A 19,175-nucleotide genomic window follows, 5' to 3' on the forward strand; every position below is an offset into this window, starting at 1 on the left:
CACTGGCCTGGAAGGACGAAGGCAGTTCTGGGTGGGTATCCTCTTCTGCTTTCATTTGAAAAAGACATTAACGCTCTTTGTTTCAAGCGAATGTCTCCTAGACAGAGAATAGGATGCACTTCCCCTACTTATTCCATAGGTATCAAGATAGACTTGCGGGTTTGAACAGACCTCATATTTAGTTTTGGCCTTTGTATTTATTGCCTGCATCCCAAACTCTTACCCTTGTATAGGTGGTCATAGGGGAGGCATCACCCATGGCAACCACGTGCCTCCCACACCCCCTCAAGACTCCTTGACCGAGCCTGTGAGGGACAAATGTCCAATGACCCCATGTTCCTGGACAGTGACAGCCATGCACACTATTACCCATAACCTCCCAACAAGGAGCATCTAAAATGGAACACAGTAAAGCCTCATCGATTCATCCTCTGTTAACATGAAAGGGAGGATACCTTGGTTAATCTTCACTTCTCAATTCATTTATTCATAAAGAGGACAAAGTTTAATAACGCCATTGGGATGATAAGGATGATGAAACATTTAAAAGATTTCAAGGAAGCTCATATGCCTTTAGAAACACCTATTCATATAGTCATCCATGATTTCTTTATGTGTAATTATGTAATTGGGTTCATTTCCTTAAAAGCTGTAATAAGTAATACCACCCATCTACTTCTGGGACTGGAAACAACAACAGTGTCAACATATATTTATTGAGACCTATATCCATTCTGTCATACATTTATAATGTGAATAATCAAACTCTTCAGAGTGATTTTTAAAAATTACATTATCAGATTTGGTCCAAATGCATCCATTCTAGGAAGTCCCTGTCCCCATGTATAAAATGACGGGTCTTGAACTCTTGTGAAGCGCTACTGTTAGAGTCCAGAAGGAATTAGAACTCAAAGGACACCTTCCTTCAAGGGACACTCATGCATTCGAAGAGCTTCTAGAAAGACAAACCATGTGGGAAAAGGACAAACTAGCCGCTTATAATAGAAGGCTACATTTGCTTAATTTGGGGCATATCACTTGGATTTCTCACCATCCCCTAATTTTCACAAAGTACTGTTTAAGAACTGAAACTTGAAAAGCACAAACAAAATGGGAATTTCAAGCCATGTCTACCTGCCAATCAGCTTTTCCCCATGAAGGCGTTCCGATGATGCGCTACCATCTTAATCTTCAAAATATTTATAGCAAATCTCTGTGAAATGATTTCATGTTCTGAGATTGAGATCCAAATGATTTACCTGCTTAGATGTCCAGGTGCATGTGTTAAATGAAAAGAAATTAATGACTTGGTTTTTTTCAAGTGGATTAACAAAGCACTGAAATATATTTAAGTGACATCACTCTGGCAAATTACTATGGTATTTTAACTTGGACTCCAACCACATTGACTTATGTAGTCGAAAGGTCTTCTCTTTCCTTTTAGATCTTTCATTTTTTATAGATGACTTTTCCTTTAGCTACAACATATTCAATTAATTCATGATGGCCTCCAAACTGGTAAATCAAATGCTCCCATCTAGAAAGAAATCAAACATATTTTAATGCCTACACGTCAAAATGATCACTTTGTCAACAAATGCTAATGTGGAAATACATTCTCTAAAAACTTCTTTATACCTCGTCATCAAGAAAGGGCTTTAAAAAAAAAAAAAAACAGTTGATTACTATGACAACTAGTCTACAACTTCAATATTATTTAATGGTATTATTGAAGTATTTGACCTGAAAATATTTGATCCAATCAAGTAATATGTAAAAGGTGACATCAGCATTATTTTCGATAGAGACAGTGAAGAGTTGAATTAAAGTCGATTTCTTCAGTGGAACTTGGGGACCAAGGAATGCAACAGGCTTCCTGAGTCAAGGATTTACAACTTTCAGACTGAGAAAAATAAGACTCAAATTGTTGCATCGGAGGCCCACTTGGCAGTAGACAGTGGATGAGTAATAAGAACCCAGTGGCAGGAAAACAGAAGCAAGGCTTTTGGGATCTGGTAAGAGTGAGAAGCCAGAGAGGTAATGAATCAAACACAGGGTGGCCAGCAGGAGCTGGGACACGCACCGCCCAGAACCAGCTGTAGGTCAGAACGCCAGCAGAAAAACAAGAACACGAGCCAGGTGGCACAAGTCCAAAGTCCAGGTAAACAGAACAAACTCCTGGAGATCTAGGGCAGATGGAAGACAGATGAAGAGACCGGACAAGCTGGTCTACCCTGTGTGGTAGAGGACCCGTAGGGAGACTTGCTGGTTGGAAAGGGGTGATGGTAAAGGAGACTGGGAAGCTGCAGAGGCTTCAGGGCCAGATGCTAATATCGAGCAGAAAAGCCATTTAAACCCAGCCTACGTATCACAAGGGGCACAAAATAAAATAGCTCCGTTGGGAGAACACTCACCTGGATGCATTGATGATGATGAGATCTCCCTGTTTGCCGACTTCCAGAGATCCGTGTGTGTGAGATCTTCCCAGGGCATAGGCTGCGTTGATGGTGGCAGCGGCCAAGGCTTCCGGCATGGACAGTCGCATGTTCACGCAGGCCAAGTGCATGACCACCGGCTAAGGCAGGCAAGAACCGCAGTAGAGGAAAGGAACAAAATGGTAGCTGCTACCTAGGACATTTCTCAACGCAGCACAACCAATAATGGAAATTAAATATCTGGGAGGAACCGGCTACACTGGTATGAGAACATTTTGATGTACATGTAAAGATTCTTATGCTTTGGAAAAGATTCCTTTATTAGAGAGATTACCCCCGCCGAACCCCTGGGTACTGAGTGTTTATTTACAACTTTTCAAGACCACTATCTATGTAAGATGAAAGCCCACCTCCACACTTATTTACTAAAATTTCTTTGAGCCTGTGCTGTCCTCCAAGACGGAGGTAAGTTATCATCAAACCACCACACCCAAGGCTGAATCAAAAAATTATGCACATAGAACTTTCTCTCCTCTCTCTCTGCCTAGAGGCATTCGTGTGGCACAGAAATAGCCAAGGACCCTGCTATCTACACTTTTTTTCCTGTTGCTCGAGAAAATCGTTTCTTAGATCTTTGGTACATTTTAACAGTTCGGGAACTATTTTTAAATTATTGATACACACAGTGGAAGACTGATTCTCCGCTTGGAAAGGCACATTAAAAATAATTACCATTGAAAAGCAATATGCATTTGGGTTGAAATCACTGCCCAGAGCAACGATTACCCCCTCCTCCAACATCTTCCTAGCGCGGGGTTGCTTCAGTCTAAGAGGAAGGAAAAAAAAGAAAGATGGAAGTCTCTGGAAGTAGAGCTTCTATAGACTAGATGTTTGCAATGGAAACCAACTCAAGATATCCAACCCCTCTGTGTTCTGGAGGAAGAAACAGACACTCAAGGTTAAGTGATGAGTTTAACCATCACATAAGTCAGGTGGAACCCCAGGATGCCTGATTTTTATCTCTGCTTTTGAAATGACTTGCCCATGACTAACCTCTTTAATTTGGGAGTGTTTATTTTGGCAATCTTTACATACTTCCAGAGACCCTTGCTAAGGAAGAAAAATCTAACTTAACATTAAAAAAAAAAGTAACACTTTTTTTTGACTCTCAAATATAAAAAATGAGGTTAAAATAATGTTGTTTTTATTAACTTCCAGTTTGCAATTTTTTTTTTTTTAAAGATTTTATTTATTTATTTGACAGACAGAGATCACAAGTAGACAGAGAGGCAGGCAGAGAGAGAGAGAGAGGGCAGCAGGCTCCCCGCTGAGCAGAGAGCCCAATGCGGGACTCGATCCCAGGACCCTGAGATCATGACCTGAGCCGAAGGCAGCGGCCTAACCCACTGAGCCACCCAGGCGCTCCCCAGTTTGCAATTTTTTAATTCATATCTCTCCCCATCCTGGGCAGGGGCAGAGGGGCCTCAAACATTTCTGGTAGGGCCTTTAAAACCTTGAAGGCCCAAGAATCTTATATGTAAAATGGCTGCACTTCTTCCTGGGTTGCGTGTCTCCTTGATTTCCTTGGCAAAATATTATCCTTTAGGACGTGACTCAAAAGTCATGTCAGGGATAAACGGAGCCAAACACTAGCTCAAAGGGTGAGGACAGTATTCAGTAATAACTACTGCGAAAGGGAAAAGGATCCAGTGTGGCCTGGACTCAATTTTGATTTGTGCAGAGGTAACTGGGCGTTTTAAAGAAAGAAAGAGGAAGTTGGGAGGAAAAAGGGGCGGGTCCTTGAGGAGGCAATCCTGGGTGGTCAGAGACTTGTATCTCAGATATAAGTCTTTGCAGAGAAAGGATTTGTAATTGCAAGCTTTGTAAAGTAACTGCTCTAAGAGGAAGTCCAGGGGCCTATCTGCCAATCAGCTGGTTTTGCGGGAACAAGCAGTACATTTTCCTGGCGGGTTGGGCTTCCTCAGGCGCTGTAAGGGGGCCTGGGTCATCCTAGGCAGACAACTTTGAGCTGTCAGAAACTATGCTAGTGTTTATTCAAGGCTCCCAGGGTTTGGGGGAGAGGGATAGATGGAAATCAGTTGTCTGAGAATCTACATGTTTACAGGCCAAGACTGAGGCCCTTGAAACATTCACAGTCGATGACGGACAGTTTGCAGAACTACCTAAGATAATGTTCCTCAATCAGCATCATGCATGAGAGGAGGTGGGTGAAGCAGGGATAAGCATGTGGAAAGGTAGAACTTAAAATCTCTCCACAGTTCATTCCTTTTTTTTCTTTCTTTCTTTCTTAAGATTTTATTTATTTGAGACAGAACATAAAGGGGAAGAGAGGGAGAAGCAGGCTTCTCCCAGGTGCTGGGAGAAGGAGCCCATCTGGGGCTCAAGCCCAGGATCCTGAGATCATGACCTGAGCTGGAGCCAGACACTTAATCCACTGAGCCACTCAGGTGCCCATGCACAGTTCATTCGGATGGCCTCCCCTCCCCTTCCAGAAATATTGAAGGAGAAAAAAAAAAAAGTGATGCTGTAGAAGTATCAAGGGAGTTCCAGAAAAACTGAGGTGAACGTATCCTAAATCAATTTAAAGAGTATACACAAAAATGCATACAATAATGATTAAAGGAAGCGGCACAAGGCCACTGTTATTCTGGAAGTGAGAGTCAAGAGAGAATTCAAGGCCCAGCAGAGAGCCCTGCAGGCTGGGCCTGTTGGAGAGATCAGAAAAATACCAGAACAGAGAAGCCAGAGAGAGAAGGGTGGCCTCGGTGATGTTTCCTGTTGTCCAGCTGGCCAGCCCATTCTGCAGTGAGCACAGATGGCAGCCACCTCTGGCGCAGGGACAAAGTTCAGACTTTTACTGCTGAGCTGCCCTTCACAGTGCAAGTCTCGGATTTTTGCTCCATCTTCAAGAGATTCAAGGGGAGGGAAAGGAAATTTTTTTTTTTTTGGTCAAACATTAATTTCCTGGTGATGGAAAATTAACCAGATTAGGTATCGATTGATGACTCTGACTACTAAGACTTGCTGGGAATGCCAAGATACCAAGAATGGTTATTGATTGATATTTCCTGGTTGCAATCTACATGAAGTTTACTCTTGAAATTCAGAGAACAGTAACGGTAAGAGAAATGTGTAATATTACCTGTATGGGTATAACGTCATAATATATTTGAGAAAAGCACTGCCATATTCCTCTCTTCTCTCTTAAAAAAAGTTACTCGAAGGGCACCTGGGTGGCTCTCAGTTAGACGTCCACTCTTGATTTCGGCCCAGGTCATGGTGTCATGGTGGTGAGATCGAGCCCCCTGTCAGGCTCCACACTGGGCATGAAGAATCTCTAGATTCTCTCTCCCCCTCTGCCCCTTCCCGCAGGTCACAGGCACCTGGGAGTGCCCTCACTCCCTCTCTCTCTAAAAAATAAATAAATAAATAAATGTAAAAGTTACTCGAAGCCTGGCTTTTCTAATGCCTAAGGCAGAGTGTTTCAACCATGGCACAGTTCATAATTTGTGGCTGGGTAGTTCTTGGGCAGGATAATTCTCTGTGGTGGGAGATGGTTCTGGGCGCTGTGGAGGTTTACGGCCTCTAGCCTCTACCTACTAGATGCCAGTAGTGCCCCCTAGTGGGCGACAACCCAAACTGCCTCCAGACACTGTCCAACGTCTGAAACGGCATTCATAAAGATGGACTATGGACTGTGTTGTGTGTATTCAGTCTATAGAGGGCAACCAGCAAAATTCCTGGGGGAGATTTCGCAAAATATACTTACACATCTCCTCTTTCCTCCCACGCCTGGGGATTTTTGAGGACTGTGGTACCCACTTGCATCCTCTTAGAAAACAGCTCCTTCACATTCCGAACACTGTCCAGTATCTCTAACACCTGATGCATGTTTTTAAAGTAGAGAGCCTATTTCATTACTCGGTACTTATAAAAGTAATACATATTGACTTTTTAACTGGGAAATTCCAAAAATGAGGTGGGAAAAGGAAGGGGCAGCTCCACTCTTCCCAATAATCCCACCACTCAACGGCCACTGGGGTCTAAGCTCTCTCCTGAACCTCGCTCCAGGACTGGCATCTTCCAGAGCTCAGTTTTCCTGATCTGCATTTTTAAGGAATGTGGAAAGGCAATGAAATAAGACAGGCCTCTGGGTCTGTGTCCTCCCACCTGGCACCCACTGGGGCAACTCACCTCAGCATGTAGGCCGTGGTGGGCAGAAGGATGGCCGAGCACCGGGCCGTTGCCATGGCAGTGATGCCCTCATCGCTCGCTTCTTCCAGGTGACTGATGGCCTGGGCTCCCAGCTCAACCCCGAGCTAAGCAGAATGGGCAGAGAGGGAAGAGTTCACCAACAGCAACAACAATCAATAAAGGGCCAGAACATTGTTTTTCCTGCAAAAATAAATACCAATCTATTACTAAAATGCCTTGGCAACTGCCTCTGCCAAGCACAAGCCCCCAGATGGGCAAAAGATTTGTGACAGACATTCACTGGAAAATTAGCTAGCGTGCTACTTCAACAACTGTCCTTACGTCCAAGTGCTCACTAATATTCCTCACGCAGAGTGACACTGGTAATAAAGTCTGATTCTTACAGCATCGTCAAAAACACAGTAAGGCAAGGTATCTTGCAGTGCTGTTGCACTCAGGGAAAACAGATCAGTTAAGAAAACAACCTTGGGGGGCGCCTGGGTGGCTCAGTGGGTTAAGCCTCTGCCTCCGGCTCGGGTCATGATCCCAGGGTCCTGGGATCGAGCCCCACATCGGGCTCTCTGCTCAGCGGGGAGCCTGCTTCCCCCTCTCTCTGCCTGCTGCTCTGCCTACTTGTGATCTCTGTCTGTCAAATAAATAAATAAAATCTTTAAAAAAAAAAAAAAACAACCTTGGAAAAATGTGAAATTATATGTATCATTTGAGAATATGCACTTGAGCTTGATTTCTCTCCAGAGGAAAAATCTGGGTTCGACTGTGAGAAGAAAAGTAGGAGGTAATGCTATGATGGTAATGAAAACATACCATTAAAGTGGGTTCCTTAAAAAAAAAAAAAAAGTGGGTTTCTTCTCAGCTTGATACATTTTCACACACACACACACACACACACACACACACACACAGAGTGCTCCTGGCTGAAAGGTGATTGTGTTAAGCATTCCAAGGGAAGGGAAAGTAGACTCATTCTTGACATTAAGCAATGGCTCAGGGAGGCAGCACAGCCATAGCAGGGCAGGAGGGAGCTGGCCCCTCGTCAGCAGCTAGCTTGGGTCTAAGGGCAATTCTGGTTTGGTGCTCTGGGGAGTGGGATGCCCCACAGACTGACTCTGTTCCCCAGGCGGAGCTTCCTTCTAACCTTGGAATCACCTTCACTCTCCCAAACTCGATTTGGTCATCCCGGGTACTGACCTCTGTTTAATTCACCAGTGCACTCTCTGCCGCCAAAAGTATCTTGTTGACCACCTAGTTCACATTCATTCAACAAACATGCCCCATTTACGTCCTCACTAAAGGCCACCTGTCTGCCAGGCATTGTGCTAACCTCCAGGGACAGAGCTGCAAAGGCGCGGGGACAATTGTCAGCCCCTTTACTGTCCAGGAGGGAGCGAGGAGGCAATTTGAACATGGTGGGACAGGTGTGGGGAGGGTCTGTAACTCCCTCTTGCAGAGGTTTGGAAAGGATCCCAGAGAAGTGGTAGCTAAGAAGAAACACGGAGAGGAGGTAGAGTTAGCCAGGCGAGGGGTGTTCAGACAAGAGAAAGTACATGCAGAGGCGTGGGGGATCGAGTGTCCTAACACAGTTCATGGTGGCTGGCTCACAGAAAAGAGGGCAGGGGAAGCGAGAGGGGGAGGAGACAAAGAGGAACATGGCAGGCAAGAAAGGGCTGGATCCGGGTAAGCCTATGGCTGCGGAGTTGGGAATCTGTCCTGCTGGCATAGGTGAGCCTTTCAGGGCTTTCCAGCAACAGAGAGGAAGAGAAGATGCACTGAGGGCAGGGATTAAACTGATTAAAGAGCGGGCGGGCTTGGACACGGGGAGAGAAGCTGTTGCAGGAGATCCTGCTGAGAGCCCCTGATGGTGGTCTGAACTAGGTGGTCGGGGGAAGAGAAGTGGACCTGGACATAATCAGGAGGCAAACCTGGAGGACTTGCTGGTTGACCAAAACAGGACAGGGGACGGGGAAAGGAGACAAGGTGATGTCCAAATTTTTCCGCTTAGACAATACTAGACGATGGTGTCATTCACTGAGCAGGAAACACAGGACCAAGATCCGGAAGCGATGTGAAGAGATCACACTGGACACGTCTGGAGTGTCTGTATTTATGCCCACATTATACACATCTGTATTTATGCCCCAAGGGCAGTTGTTTATTTCGCTCTGTGGTTTGGAGAGACAGCTAGACTTGCAACTGCAAGGACTGTGTCTGTCTGTCTTATTCACGGCTGAATTCTCAGAGCCTGGCACAGAGCAGACACTCATGTATTTGTTGAAAGCGTGAATAAATGAATCTGGGCAAGACACACAGGTCAGAAGAGCATCACGTGACCATGACCGGCGTGCTCTCCCAGCATTCCCCTAGCCGCTGCCCCAGGAGGACCTTAGCCACAACATGAGCAATTTTTACTCCGCTCTGCCAGCGTGGCTTTCTGTTCCAACCAAAACAGGGTGTGGGTTTGCTAAACAAGATCACAGAAGTACTTCTTTTTCCACTAATGCCACCAGCAGGCGATCATAAAAGTAAACGACCAGCAAAAAAGTATATTTCTAACAGGGGTCAGGGATTCCGAGGCTCGACTGGACCGATCCACACATTGTTCAAACAAATTCCGGTTTCTCTGTCTTTTCAGTAAGGCTCCTCCCACCTCTGAACCCACTAATGAAGTTTTCCATAGCGTGAGTGTTGACAAAGGAAAAGAAGAAGGTCGACCCTACCTCCGCAGCCTTCATCGGGTGCAGCTCGTCCCCGTGGAAGTTAATCTGTAATCCCATCTCTTTTCCGCTTTGAAGAATCCTCCTGGTGGAGTCAAGATCAAAGACCCCCTTCTCACAGAACACATCTATATTGTCCACGTGGATTTCCCCACTTCTGGCAAGCTCCTTCAGCTTCGGGAGGTGGCTACTGATGATTTCATCAGCAGCCTCTGATGCGGTCTTCCCTCTGGGCGAGAAAATGAGATTATGTGAAGCAAAAAAAAAAATTTTTTTTCTTTAATTAAAAAATTGTTTTGGGGCACCTGGGTGGCTCAGTGGGTTAAAGCCTCTGCCTTCGGCCCAGGTCATGGTCCCAGGGTCCTGGGATCAAGCCCCACATCAGGCTCTCTGCTCAGCAGGGAGCCTGCTTCCCTTCCTCTCTCTCTGCCTGCCTCTCTGCCTACTTGTGATCTCTGTCTGTCAAATAAATAAATAAAATCTTAAAAAAAATTGTTTTAATTTAAAAAATTTAATTTAATTTAATTAAAAATTGTTTAAAATTTAATTTAAAATTTTAAATTTTTTTAATTTAAAAAAATTTAAAATTGATTTAATTGGTTTTCTGGTCCTTGAAGAATCTGACGAACCATGAGCAAATGACCTCAAGCCTCAAAAAGTAGAGAAATAATCCAAATTATACCTCAAGAGTCTTAACAATGAGGACACAGCAGAGATGTCGATAAGACTACTATAGGCACTGACCCTGTACACGGAGACTCAAAGGGCTCATCCATCTCTGGCCCAGCCATGTTGCCTTCGAGAATGCCAGCAAGGCCATGGGGGCTGAAAAACTGAATCTGCTTGCCAAGGACACATGGAGGGCATCCTGAATGCTTCCCTAACTACCCAGTTGCAGGCTCCTTTGCTGGGCCCTACTGTTCACTCTGCCTTTTTCTTCTTCCACACTATTTGTAGAAGCATGGGAAAGAAGGTTGTGGGAGGAACTGAAATTCTAAGATTCTGGGGTAGTTGTACATAGGAAAGGGCTGGGCTTTTGAAGTCAGATAGATACAGAGCTCCACCACTTGCTGGCGACCTAACTTTGGACAGGTCACGCAGCCATCATTTGGCATACTCTGAGCTGCAGACCGTGTCACTGGGGATCAGACCTCAGAGACTCATTGGCATAAGGAGAAAATTTCTGTAAAACTTTAGTCCTGTATTTGGCACGCCAAAGTCTCTTGCTCAGCAAAAACCGTATTGGTGGGAAGATAGAGGTGAACTGTGAGGAGACAGGCGCTCATGTATGTTGTCCCTAATTCTCAAGACAATCATATAGAATTACATGTTATTTAGCTGTTTTATAGATGTTCAAAAAAGTTAAGTGATGCCCTCAAAATCATGCACTGGGAAAGTTGCAAAGCTGGAGTGAAACCCAGGTCTGGTATGGCTCCAAAGCCTACGACTTCTTTACCACCCTACACTGCCTATCATTCACTTTATGTTCCATTCGGAAAAAAAAAAAAAAAAGTTTTCTATAGACGGATGTCCCAAAAGTCTCAGTGCGGTTTAAGCTTTAATAATTTCGGAAGTACAAATGCTAAAAATGTACAAAAACATCATTGGAAATATTAAATATTTTTCTTTTCTACTTAATTTTCTGAATTCTTAATCATAAATTTAATGTTAAAATTTTTTATTTTGGGGGCACCTGGGTGGCTCAGTGGGTTAAGCCTCTGCCTTCGGCTCAGGTCATGATCTCAGGGTCCTGGGATCGAGCCCCACATCGGGCTCTCTGCACAACGGGGAGCCTGCTTCCTCCTCTCTCTCTGCCTGCCTCTCTGCCTACTTGTGATCTCTCTCTCTGGGTTGAATAAATAAATAAAATCTTTCAAAAATTTTTTTAATTTTCTCTGATTGAAATGATAAGCAAAAAATTAACACTAAAGTTATTTTCCAAATTGCACGAAACTAAATAAATATAAAAATATGTCACGAAACTTTCAAATAAGCCTGTAGTACTTACATATCTAAGTTATCAAAACTCAAGACTTCACTAAGACTTTGTCCTGTTAATTTTTAAGTCTTGGATTTTATTTGTAAAGATTTTATTTATTTGAGAGAAAGAGAGAACAAGCGCAGGGTGAGGGAGAAGCAGATTCCCTACTGAGCAGGGAACCAATTAGGGGTTTGATCCCCTGGGATCCTGACCTGACCTGAAGGCATCTGCTTAACCGACTGAGCCACCCAGGTGCCCCCCAAGTCCTGGATTTCTTTTGGACCTTTTAATTCTGGAACTGTGGGCCTTTGGCTCTAGAAATTCTGGGACAGGTAAGATGCAGAAGCAGATGCAGAAAGGGACAGAATTCTCTACAACAAAGCCATACAGGAGACACTTTTTAGGTAAAAGGAAAGCTCAAAACCATTTACAACAAGAAAACAAACATGTTTGCTGCTAAACAAAAAGATGAACAAAAATAAAAACTATTCTGAGTCATCCTGACCTAGAGATTTGCTCTATCACCTACGGAGTGTTACTTTTAATCTCTAAAGTGCAATTATATGGTCACGGGCAACTATTTAAAGTAATATCTGTCATTTTAAAGGATCTAGTAGAGGACATTGCTTTCTGTTAACCAAAAGAATTTTGAATATCTCCATTTCCTCCTTCATCATTAGCAGACCAGTAAAACCGTTGGGTCTGATGGGGATTGCCTTCTTAAAACAACCCTTGCAAGGGGCACCCGGGTAGCTCAGTCAGTTAAGTGTCTACCTTCGGCTCAGATCATGATCCCAGAATCTTGGCATCAAGCCTCACATCAGGCTCCCTGTTCAGCAGGGAGTCTGCTTCTCCCTCTCCCTCTGCCTGTGTGTTCTCTCTCTCTCTCAAATGAATAAAATCTTAAAAACAAAAACAAACAAAAAACCACCCTTGTGAGACGACTATTACAACCAGGACACCTTTCTAACAGCTTCTACTGAATTCTCTGCGAGAACAGAAGCATAGATACACCTCCACCCGGTCCGACTCCCTAACCCTCCTCCCCGCCCCACACCACAGTGCGTCCCCACTTAGGGACCACCTGACTCTTTCTTTGTTTTCAATGCCCCATCAATGCCCCCAGTCAAACCCGCAAGCTGAGGTTACTTTGGCACCGAGTGAGCCCCGCAGTAAGTGGCGGAGATGCCTATGGGCAGCTGCCTCCGAGCGCGCTCGATCACGCGCAGCATCTTCAGCTCGGTCTCCAGGTTGAGGCCGTATCCGCTCTTGCACTCCACCAGCGTGGTCCCCGCCCTCATCATGCACTGCAGCCGCTCCTGGAAGGAGCAGAACAGCTCCTCCTCTGAGGCCTGGCGCGTGCGCTCCACGGTGAAGTTGATCCCTCCTCCAGCCTGGTGAATGTCCATGTACGTGGCTCCTGCCAACTGAACACAGGGCTCGCCTTTAGGCTGGGCAAATGTGGGAGGTTGTGGGCAGGTCCACAGAATCCCCGTCCAGGGTGATGTTCAAAATGATTAACAACTGATAGGTCAGAGACACCAGCAGACCAGAAAGGATGCTGGGGTAGCAGGGCCATGGAGACTCCTGCCCTGCCAGGGCCTCTTAGGAATGGCAGGGATGGCCCAAATGGGAGAGGGGGCGGGGAGCACTGAGGGTCTCGGGAAGCAGCAACAATTTACCAACTAGCCCAGAAGTATCTCAGTGTTCCAACAACCCAGCTGGCCTCAGGGTGGACCACTAAGTCTTTGTCCCTCCCACTCAATTTGGCTATGAATCTAAAACTGCTCTAAAAAATTAAATCTATTAGAAAGAAACAATGTGAAAATGGCTGCAACCATGGGTTTGAGGGTTGGCCTTGGCTAATTAATGATTCAGGACATAGACTACACTTTATGTTTCTTAATAAGTCATTTTTGGGGGGGAATACAAGACAATTTATTTTTATGATTAGCAATATATTTTTCCAAGTTTGAACCAATGAATGGTGAGTTTCAAACTATATCATGGAGCCCTTTCAAAGGCTCCCAGGGGCAGAGGGCTGAAATGTGGGAAAGGAAAGAGAGGAGAAAGTGAGCAAAGCAGCTCAGCTCTGTTTTTTGTGGGGTTTTTTGTTTTTGGTTTTGGGTTTTTTTTTGTAAGATTTTATTTATTTATTTGAGAGAGAGAGAGAGTGTGTCTGTATAAGTGCGGGGGGAGTCGCAGAGGAAGAGGGGGAGGGACAAGCAGACGCCCTGCCAGGTGCTGAGGCCAACCTGGGGCTGGATCCCAGGACCCTGACATCATGACCTGAACCAGTCTGATGGTTCACCGACTGAGCCACCCAGGTGCCCAAAGGCAGCTCAGCTTTTTTTTTTAAAAGGAGGATTCTAAAACATACATATGTACATACATACATATATACATATATAAGGATTTTATTGCTAAAAATTTTTGAAAACTGTTATACCTAAAATGATTGCTGGGCCTGTGCATAGTATTTGGACAGTTATAAGTTAGTTTCTTTTCCAGTTTATCTTCCATAGTCCAGGCCAGTAAAAATATACATGAAAAAGAAATGTAGGGGCGTCTGGGTGGCTCAGTTGGGTAAGCAACTGCCTTCGGCTCAGGTCATGATCCTGGAGTCCCAGGATCGAGTCCCACATCGTGCTCCCTGCTCTCCGAGGAGTCAGATTCTCCCTCTGCCCCTCTCTCTCATGCTCTCTCTCTCTCTCTCTCACTCTCTCAGTCTCTCTCTCTCTCAAATACATAAATAAAATCTTTAAAAAAAAAAACAAATGTAGACATATGTTGCAAAGCCTGTTAGCCTATCAAATCTTTATAAAAAGATTTGTATTTGTGCCTTATTTTGATTTATCATCATTTATGGCAGTTACCTTCATTGCAAACTCGTGAACTCTTTCACCAGCCCATACTGGATGTGTGTGTGCGTCCACCAAACCTGTAATCAATAAATCAAATCATCTTTGAAGCTGAGAAATAGAAAGCCCTTAGATAGTAGGCAGACTACCCCATGCCACTCTTGGGAAAGCAAGATGATGGTCAGCCATCTTGGAGGAGGAGAGAGGAAGAAGAATTTGTCTATGGGTTCCCTCCACAGACAGGAAACAACAACACTCTCTGCATGGTTGGTCTAGAAGGCTTTAACGGAAGAGCGTGATTTGGCATGATGAGAATATCCATTAAAGAAAGACAGGTCCTTTTGCCCACTAAGTCCATGCTCACCAAACAAGCTTTTGGAAACAGGATGTCATATCTATTAGTTGAGCAAAACCAAGGACTACATCGCCAAGGAATAATCTGTGTGTGAAAAGAGAATATAATCTCTCCCAACTTTGAGAAGGAAAAATATGGAATCAGGAATATGAATCTTTCTTCAAAAAAGAAATGCAGTTTAATTGAAGAGAAACTATAAAGTAATTCTGTGACTCGTTTGTTTATCCAGATACAACTCAAGTAAAGTGTGTCTTTCCAGAATATTTAAAATACTTTGTGAATTAAATGTCTCATTAGTGGTTGCAATTGGACAAAGATCAAGAATCTCTGTTCAGGGCCCCTGGGTAGCTCAGTGGGTTAATCATCTGCCTTCGGCTCAGGTCATGATCTCAGGGTCCTGGGATTGAGTCCCACATTGGGCTCTCTGCTTGGCAGGGAGCCTGCTTCCTCCTCTCTCTCTGCCTGCCTCTCTGCCTACTTGTGATCTCTCTCTGTCAAATAAATAAATAAATAAAATCTTAAAAAAAAAAAAAAAAGAATCTCTGTTCAGATTGCTTTCTAGTATTTTCTGCTCTTTTTCATAACGTTTCACTCTGACTTCATTTCCTGACTCCCAGAGCTGGAAGACAGAAGCTCTATCAGATACACATAGTAAACATTTTAAAAATATAAATCTTAGCCTCTCTGTTTTGTGTAGGACTCAAAATTTGTGAAACTTGTTTCAGAGGATTTCATGAAGCCATAAAACAATGTGGGAGATGATGGTTAACAAACTGATTTTGTGTCAATCACTAAGATATAAATAAACTTCAGTAAAATCTCTAGGGATTCCCTCTTTCCCCACTTTTCTGCCCAAAGATGTGTTCTTTGTTTCATACTCCATGTAAATTTAGAATCTATTCTGGTATTAGAAACAGCAGTTTGCCCTAGCTGCCTCCTATATGAGGTAGATTAGTAAAGTTCTTCAACAGCTTTTTTTTTTTTAAAGATTTTATTTATTTATTTGACAGACAGAGATCACAGGTAGGCAGAGAGGCAGGCAGAGAGAGGAAGGGAAGCAGGCTCCCTGCTGAGCAGAAAGCCTGATGCGGGGCTCGATCCCAGGAGCCTGGGATCATGACCTGAGCCGAAGGCAGAGGCTTTAACCCACTGAGCCACCCAGGCGCCCCTCTTCAACAGCTTTTGAACCTAAACACAACACAACTGGTTTCTCTTCGGCATGTGAGTGGGAAGCAGGGGCCCTTTCCCTGTCCGACAATCTGGGGTAAGGTATTTCATCCCTATACTGGCGTTTTCTAACCTGTAACATGTAGATAATGATACTTACCTTACAGGGCAGTTAGAAGGATTCAAGATGAAAACATGTTTGTAAAATAGCTAGACATTCAGTAGTAGAAATGCGAAGCACGGTAGCTATTATTATATTTTAATATGATTTGACACCCTATTTAGAACAAGCTCTTCCTGTTTACATTACTAAAACTGGTTGCAGGGCTTTACTGAAAAAAGAGGTTAGTACCCGGCAAGATGCATTTCCCAGAACAGTCAATCCTTTCCTCGAAAGATTCTTCGGAAAACATTTTTTGGATCTCATCAGCAGGACCAATGGCTTTTATAAACCCATCCCTGAAGAAAAATCAAGAAATAATTACTAAAGTTTGGGGAAATACTGTGGAAAAGCTGACTAATGATTTAAAATATGTTGTCCATGTCTTTTGCTATCAGTCAACTTTATCCTATGTCCTTCTTGCATCTGTGTTATTGAAGAAAAAAAATGACTCCAGCCACACGCAAGCCCAAAAGTCAAATCATATGTATAGAATATTAGTTGTTCCCCAAGATCAATGTTCCCCTTTCCCCACAGGGCTAGATTCCTAAATCTTAGCTGAACACATCAACACCCAGAATGAAATCTACATTTCTGGGTTTCCCATCAACCGGGTGTGGCCATGTGACTAAATTCTAACCAATAGGACTGTTTTCACTTCCTTGTTTCCACCATCTGGAAGGTAGACTCCATACGGAGTGGTGGAGCAGCCATCTTGGATGATGGAGTGAGAAAGGGTTGCGCACAGGGGCGCGACAGTAGAGCCTCAGAACTCCATGGAGTATGGCCTCAGTTAGCCCTGGATTCCTGCCTCTGTGCAGTTCTGTTAACTCGTTTGTAACAAATTCTCAACAGTAACACTGAGAATGTTTTTATCCCTTCGTTAATTAAAAACACATGGTCCCTCAAAGCTGGGCTCTTGCACAACCCTAAGCGGCGTCAGATAAGGGCTGAGACAATCTTGCACAATCGCGGGCCGTGGGGCTCTCCAATTCACATCAGCATCCAAACCCCACTCCTACTGCAGGTTCGCCCCCTACCTCAAACTCTGGCTGTTCTTTTATTCATGTCTAGCAGGAAGCACAGAGGGTTAAATGAAAAAACTGAAAATGTCCTCTTTTTCTGAATTTCCTTTCACCCTAAACCATCTGAACGTCTTCCGTGGTTCTCAAATTTAGTATACGAAGTGGGGTGGGCTGGAGGGTGTTCTGTAAAAATTTAAAGTCCCAGCACTCCATCACAGAGATGCTGATTCCCAAGATCTGGGGAGAGGGGATGGGGTGGGGGTTCAGCCTGAGAGCGTTTCTTCACCGAATGGCTCCTCGAAGGTAAGTAGCAACAGGTGCCTAAAAGGCCTGCGGTGGCTCCCTGGATGCAGGATTTTACGCGGTTCCCTCCACAGCGCCCAAGTTAGGGAAAGGGGGCCAGGCCCGGTCGCGGCTGCCCGCTGCCCCCAGCGCGCGGCCACTTACGTGCCCACCACGAGGCTGGCGCCCTCCAGCACGGCCAGGCGGCACAGCGCGTCCCGCGCCAGGAAGCGCTCGCCGCGGGCGCACACCATCACCACTTGCCGCGCGTTCTCCAGCAGGAGGCGGTGGCCGCCAGCCATGTCGCCGCGCGCCGCGGGTCTCCGGGAGGCCGCCGGGCGGGTGCGCGGGCGAAGGAAAGTGCCGGTCCGCGGGCGGCGCCGCGGGGCAGGGAGGGTGGAGTCGGGGCCGGCGCTCGCCGCCGCCGCCCTGCCCGTCCGCGGAGGAGCGCGCGCCTCCCTCCGGCCGGCGCGGCTGCAGAGCAGGGGCCGACGACCCGAGGGGGCGGGGGGGATTAGTAATAAACGTGATCCTGGAATCGCCTCTTTTTTTGGTCGCCCGATGTTCTGGGTAAATGTGATGGAGACCGTAGTCCCTACTTTCTAGATTAGGGACCTGACGCTGGGTTACCGGGAGAGATAAAGGTGGGCTCCGTTTAACACAAGGCCAGGAGGAAGGGGGTCCCCGAAAGGCCGGGGAGCCCAGGTGGGGCTGAGTAGAGGCAAACCTCTCCCCAGGAGCTGGGGCGGGAACCGGGCGTAGAGACCCAGGAGAGGCAGCGTGGGGGAACCTCTGCCCCGCCGGCTCGAACGGGACGGGCGGTCGGCAGAAGGAACCCGAAGGTGGGGAGCAGGGGCGTGCGGTGGGGGAGTTGCCCCTGGGTCCGCGCGGCCGTGGAGCAGGGTGACGGGTGCCGCGCGCCGCTCACAATTTTCGGTTGGCCAGCTCCGCTCCGGAATCCCCTACCAGAAGGTCCCCGAGATGAAGGGGGATCCTGGCGGGGGAGGACAGAGCCGAGACCAGAGAATCCACTGGCGCCTCTGCCCAGTGTCCCCTAACGTCTTCCTGAAGGATAGGTTTGGACCGGCTCCTGGATCCGAACTCTTGCAGGTAAAAGTGGTTTCAGCTCCGTGTCCGCCCCCATCCTCACCCCAACTGGATCTGGGGCGGGGGTGGGGGGTGGGGGGTGGGGGGTGGGGGGTTGCTACTCTCAATTTGCCACCAAGATTGGAGACCGAATCAAACTTGTTTAAGGAAGATGGTCGGTAATTTTCACCCGCATCTCTTCTCACCTATCAGCTGCTGTGAAAACACTGGCAGGCACTGTTTTAATTCTTAGTTATTTTATTCTGTTTATACACTTTTAGTAGCAGCTTTGTGTTAGGCTGTGGAACATAGAGACAGGAAAGTCACTTTCCCTGCCTCGCAAAGACGACAGTCTAAAGGGAGACACTTTACAAACAGGAATAACAGACCATCAAAGCAGGCTGAGGCCTGTAAAATCATAAAATACAAAAGTAAGTCAATTGTTATTTTAAAAGCCACTTAAAAACAAGATAAAGCAAAAAAATCCTCTAGATAAAACACAATAAATAAGAATATACTTTAGCTTCGTATTTTGGTCTTACAAGAGAGAAACCAATTGGTAGGAAAGAGAGAAGAAAGGAAAAAAATGGAAAAGAAGTCGGTAGAGGATGTGAGTAAAAGAGACCAGATGGGTGGAAAAAATCCATACATTACTCACAGCTCAGACATAAAATCACAAACAGATGGGTGTGCCTATACACAGTTTTGAAGAGAAAGGTATATAGAGAGAAATAATACAAGAGAAATAGAAATAGTGAAACGCAAACATATAAAGTCACTAATTCATAGAGAAATATTAAATTTTCTCTCTAACATTTCTGCTAAAGACTTGAATCTGTTCCATTTGCTATTACAGGCATATTTGCAGACTTAGGA

The 19,175-nt window shown here is 45.4% G+C and overlaps 1 protein-coding gene across 1 annotated transcript; it reads right to left on the reverse strand.

Annotated features, from left to right (window-relative positions):
- Nucleotides 1-545: 545 nt before the first annotated feature.
- LOC111142134 (amidohydrolase domain containing 1) lies at nucleotides 546-17,547 on the reverse strand. The gene is made up of 9 exons (XM_022495114.1): nucleotides 17,379-17,547; nucleotides 16,099-16,205; nucleotides 14,240-14,304; nucleotides 12,513-12,790; nucleotides 9,386-9,611; nucleotides 6,651-6,775; nucleotides 3,168-3,261; nucleotides 2,415-2,575; nucleotides 546-1,537 (listed from the first exon to the last, which is right to left on the reverse strand). The coding sequence occupies exons 1-9, from the start codon at nucleotides 17,513-17,515 to the stop codon at nucleotides 1,450-1,452; spliced, it is 1,281 nt and encodes a 426-aa protein (XP_022350822.1). The 5' UTR covers nucleotides 17,516-17,547; the 3' UTR covers nucleotides 546-1,449.
- Between the last annotated feature and the right edge of the window lie 1,628 nt (nucleotides 17,548-19,175).

This window comes from Enhydra lutris, unplaced genomic scaffold, assembly GCF_002288905.1.
Source record: "Enhydra lutris kenyoni isolate GAN:26980312 unplaced genomic scaffold, ASM228890v2 scaffoldscaffold7, whole genome shotgun sequence".
NCBI classification, from domain to species: domain Eukaryota; kingdom Metazoa; phylum Chordata; class Mammalia; order Carnivora; family Mustelidae; genus Enhydra; species Enhydra lutris.